The 358-nt window shown below is 56.7% G+C and overlaps 1 protein-coding gene across 1 annotated transcript in view; it reads right to left on the bottom strand.

Annotated features, from left to right (window-relative positions):
- Window positions 1-222: 222 nt before the first annotated feature.
- ARL8A (ADP-ribosylation factor-like 8A) overlaps window positions 223-358 on the bottom strand; it is a 5834-nt gene continuing 5698 nt past the window's right edge. The window contains exon 6 of the mRNA XM_010145162.1: window positions 223-272. Coding sequence (XP_010143464.1) covers window positions 223-272 — 50 coding nt within the window. The remainder of the gene's footprint in view (window positions 273-358) is intronic.

The raw sequence follows: 358 nt of genomic DNA, 5'->3' as shown, positions 1-358 counted from the left end.
GCCAAAAGGGGAGGAGGAGACAGAGAGAGGGGAGGAGAGGAGAGGAGGGCGGTGGGACATTTTCTTTACAATAAAAACAAGGGCTCCACCTCAATGCGAGGGGAGTCTGGGGTCCCCTAAAAATACCCATCTAGAGAGAAAGCTGGAAGGACAGAGCAGGAGAGAAGGGGCACGGGCTTGTATAATGGCATCTTCCCCAGGTGAGCCGCAGTCCGCGGGATCTCAGCTCCTCCTCGATTTCGAGTGCTGGATAAGCCACTGTAGGGTGATGTCTGCGAAGGCAAGGGGACACTTGAACAGCCTCTCCCCCTGGCTGTCCCCCACTCCTGACCCGGGATAATCAACCTGCCCCCACAAT

Source organism: Buceros rhinoceros, unplaced genomic scaffold, assembly GCF_000710305.1.
Source record: "Buceros rhinoceros silvestris isolate BGI_N320 unplaced genomic scaffold, ASM71030v1 scaffold32091, whole genome shotgun sequence".
Classification (NCBI taxonomy): domain Eukaryota; kingdom Metazoa; phylum Chordata; class Aves; order Bucerotiformes; family Bucerotidae; genus Buceros; species Buceros rhinoceros.
This window is presented reverse-complemented; position numbering and strand designations above follow the sequence as displayed.